The 4,552-nt window shown below is 30.4% G+C and overlaps 1 protein-coding gene across 1 annotated transcript in view; it reads left to right on the top strand.

The window, feature by feature from the left end:
- The window catches only part of ZNF143 (zinc finger protein 143), a 35,561-nt gene extending 31,017 nt beyond the window's left edge, over nt 1-4,544 (top strand). Inside the window, exons 15-16 of the mRNA XM_015823765.2 lie at nt 2,949-3,095; nt 4,086-4,544. Of these exons, the coding sequence (XP_015679251.1) occupies nt 2,949-3,095; nt 4,086-4,169 (231 nt within the window). The 3' untranslated portion in view covers nt 4,170-4,544. The remainder of the gene's footprint in view (nt 1-2,948; nt 3,096-4,085) is intronic.
- Nucleotides 4,545-4,552: the final 8 nt, after the last annotated feature.

Here is a 4,552-nt window from a genome sequence, read left to right as displayed (position 1 = left end):
CTGTCTGCAATTCAAAAATGAAGAAATAAAAAATATTAAAGAATATTATGAGAAACTGTAATATAGAAGAAATTTCATGGGAGAAAATGATTCAATATATGGAAAAAAATAATTTACCAAAAGTCTCAGAAAACTTCAAAACTACATTAAATGAAAAAATAACAATGATGGAATTGACAGAGGCTATAAGAAGACAAAAAAAATGAAAAAACACTGGGACCAGATGGCTTCCCGGCAAAGTTGTACAAATGTCTACAAGATACATTAAGTGTGCCGTGTACCGTTAAAAGATGTATGTAATGAACTTTTGTTGGAGGCTAAACTCCCAAATACATGGACAGAAGCAAATATTACTTTAATACCAAAAGAGGACTCAGATCTGACACAGATAAAAAATTACAGACCGATATCATTACTAAATGTGAACTATAAAACCTTTACTTCAATAATAGCGGAGAGACTGAAAAGACTTCTAACTGAATTTATACATCCAGATCAAAATGGATTTCTACCAAAGAGACAAATAAAAAATAACTTAAGAGCTATAATGGACATGTTGGAATATTATGAAATGCATCCAGGGAAACAACTGGCACTGATATTTCTAGATGCTCAAAAGGCATTTGATAATGTTTCCTGGCAATTTATGACTCAACAACTAAAAACAATGGACTTTGGACAAAATTTTATAAATATGATTGAAACAATATATCACAAACAAACAGCAAAAGTGATTGTAAATGGAGATTATACAGAGAATGTCGACATAAGAAAAGGCACAAGACAAGGATGGCCACTATCTCCATTGTTATTTATCTTAACTTTGGAAGTTTTAAGTAGAAATATTAGACAAGATCCAGAAATTAAAGGACTAGAAATAAAAGGTGAAACTTATAAATTGCAAGCATTTGCAGATGACCTAGTATTCATCTTAGAGGAACCTTTAGAGATGATTCCTAAATTATTGGAAAACAAACAGTTTGGAGAGATAGCAGGACTAAAGATAAACAGAGAAAAAACTAAAGTGATAGTTAAAATCTTACAGATAAAAAAAACCAAATATCAGAAAAAATAGAATTACTAATAGTCAAAAAGGTTAAATACTTGGGAATATATCTAACAGCAAGATATTCAACGATAAAAGAAGTTAACTATATAAAATTACTGAATCAAATAAAACTGGACCTGGAAAAATGGGGAAACTTGCAACTGTCGATACTAGGAAGAATTGCTATGGTAAAAATGAATATATTACCAAAAATATTGTTTTTATTCCAAACAATATCTATGAAACTGGAGAAATATTTTTTGAAGACTTAAATTCTCTAATTTTGAAATTTATTTGGCAAGGAAAGAAAGCTAGAATTAAACTGAAAACGTTACAAGAAGCTAAGGAAAATGGAGGTTTTGGCCTGCCAGAATGGATTTTATATTATCAAGCATCTGTACTAGCATGGGTAAATGAATGGATAAATCTTCAAAACAAAAGATTGTTGTATTTGGAGGGACATGATTTACAACTTGGTTGGCATGCTTTCTTATGGTATGGGAAAAATAAAATTTTCAAAACCACTATATTAGAAATGCATGGGAACATGGGAAAAAATAAAATGTAAAATATACTTGAAAATTCCAGGATGGCTTTCAACAATGGAAGCATTTGTACAATAAAATTTAGTCAGTTTCGAGAAAATATGGACATATAAAGATATTCTAAATCTGAAGAGAATTTAAAATCTAAACAAGAGATGGAAAATCAGGCTATTGATCTATCATGGTGGGCATATTTACAAATGCAAGTGAGATACGATAAAGAAGTTAAATTATACGGATTTTATAAAGAGCAGACCTTGTTTGATCAGACATTAACCTCTGATGAGAATTAATTAAGAAAATGTATAACTTTTTATTGAATTTAAAAATGGAAAATGAACAAGTAAAAGAAACAATGATAACATGAGGAAAGAATTTTGGGTATAATATAGATTTAGAGAAACAGCAAAACCTGTGGGAAACAAATTATAAATTGACAATGTCAACCTCTTACAAAGAAAACCTATATAAAATGTTTCATAGATGGCACTTGCCACCAGCAAGATTAGTAAAAATGCTTAAAAATACGTCAGATAGATGTTGGAAATGTAAACACAAATCAGGTACTTATTTTCATGTATGGTGGACATGTGTTAAAGCAAAGAGATATTGGACAAAAATACATACTTGGCTAGAAAAGATGTTGGGAAAACATGTAGATTTTAAACCTGAACTTTTTTTTATTAGGTATAATGCCAGAAAAGATTGGTAAAAAAGTATATACTTGATATTACATGTGATAACAGCGGCAAGAATCATATTCGCACAATATTGGGAAAATGAAGAAATACCACCAGAGGAAGAAATAATTAAAAAAATACTAGATTGTGCGGAAATGGACAGACTTACTCTGAGGTTGAAAGAAAAAGAAGAAACAGAATACTATCAAACTTGGGACTTATTTTATCAATGGTTGGAGAAAAGAATAAGGAATTAGGAATTAAACCTGTATTAGTGAATGATAAACTCAGACAACACATTTGTTGAACAAGTACTATTGAATTGTATGAAAAAAAACAAAAACTTTTTTCTAAAAAAAAATAAACATTATTAAACGAATGGGTAGGTCTAAATCTAAACCTTACCTTTATGCCAGGTCTAAACATATATTAGCATACTGTATAAATTATTTTACTGATATTTTTTCCCTTTGCAGATATTCATTATCTTTACTATTTGTTTTAGAGTATGTATTGAAGGAGATATTACTTACAGTATATGTCTCGCTTTATGTCCTAGTGTATTATTTTTAAAACATTAAGACTGATCATCGGTGACTTTAAACACTTTTAAAGAATTAATTATTTTTAGATTTCAATATTTAGAATGTTTTTTTCTCTGTGCTTTTTATTAAGGTTGCCATTGTGGCTCAGGATTTAGCAGCTTTTCATAGTGCTTCACCAGAAATTGGACATCAGCAACATGGACATCATTTAGTCAGTGCAGAATCTAGACCTGTTACTTTGCTGGCAACATCCAATGGGACACAAATTGCGGTGCAGGTAATTAGCATATGAAATATACATTGGGAATGTTTTATTAATAATATATGAATTGAATGCAGGGTAGAATTTCACAAACTGGAGAATCTGCAGGCCTAGAAAGACAACAGGGAAATTCTATCTCTCTGCATCCTTTTATGCTCTCCACAATCTGCTTTCGGAGATTTGTTGGTTTTTTTAGAACACCACCGGAAGTAATTTTGAGAGCCTTAGAGAAGAGGCAATCACTGACTTCTCTTCTTCTTTTTTCCTTCTACAAATCCCGCCTTAGCAAAGAAAGTTGGGTGAACTTGGGCCAGTTATTCTCTCTCAGTCCAACCTCCCTCACAGGGTTGTAGTTGGGAAAAATAGGAGGAAGGAATATTAGGTATGTTCACTACCTTGAGTTATTTGTAAAAATAATAAAGGTGGGATACAAATAAATAAATATAAATATATAGCCCAGAAACCTTCGTTGGATCCAATAATCTGCTTTAATTTTGCAGAACAACAGATCTGGATCTTCTTAAATATAGGTACAACTGGTTTTAAAGTAAAAATATTTTTTAAAAATAGTTAATGTATCTATGAAGAATGCTATAAATTGCTCAATTAAAAGAAATTGCTTTTCATATGGCTTTTTTTCCAATACAAATAATTGTTACAGTCTTCTATACACACTTTAAATTTTAGCCATTTATTATACAATAATTATTTATCAAAGGCTGATCAGTACTGTATTATCGGTTTCTGCTCCATTGTAATTCATGCTTAGAAGCAATTTCAACAGAATGAGCAGAATCCAGAAACGGGTACCCCAAAGAAATTCCTGTGTTTCAAAAAGAAATAATTTGAAATTATGTATGTGGGCTCAAATAATAATAATAATCACAAACTATTACCGTTATACATACAAAAGTAATATTGATACACATCTAAACACTTGAGAAAAATAGACAAAAAATGCTTTGGGAATGTTTATTTTAAGCTATTTTTTTTTGTTTGTTTCAGCTTGGAGAACAGCAGTCTTTGGAAGAAGCAATTCGAATAGCTTCCAGAATACAACAAGGTGAAACACCAGGAATTGATGATTAACTCATAGCTTGGCTAAAGGAACAATAGAATTCTATTTTATTTTTGTTCAACAAAAGTCTATGCCAGGTGAAAACCATAAAATGTTTTTCCTCACTAATACTGTGCATATACTTTACGCAACAATGAAGAACATTTAAAGTGTATAATGTTTATGTATATGAACTTTGGGAATACTGAATTCCATCTCTTAAGATTCATTATTCTCTACCCAGGACAAAGAATTAGGTTTTGTATTAAATTTACTTGCTTATGTTCCAAACCAGACTAAAGACAAGCAACAGTCACAAAAGAAATGCTGGAATTAATTTTAAAATCACACAAAATCAACGAAGGCATTATTGAAGATTTCAACTCTTTAAGTCATAACAGCAATCATTCAAAAA

The sequence above is a fragment of the Protobothrops mucrosquamatus genome, unplaced genomic scaffold, assembly GCF_001527695.2.
Source record: "Protobothrops mucrosquamatus isolate PMUCROS unplaced genomic scaffold, P.Mucros_1.0 scaffold1977, whole genome shotgun sequence".
Classification (NCBI taxonomy): domain Eukaryota; kingdom Metazoa; phylum Chordata; class Lepidosauria; order Squamata; family Viperidae; genus Protobothrops; species Protobothrops mucrosquamatus.
Note: the sequence above shows the minus strand (reverse complement) of the source record. Positions and strands in the feature narration are given on the sequence as shown.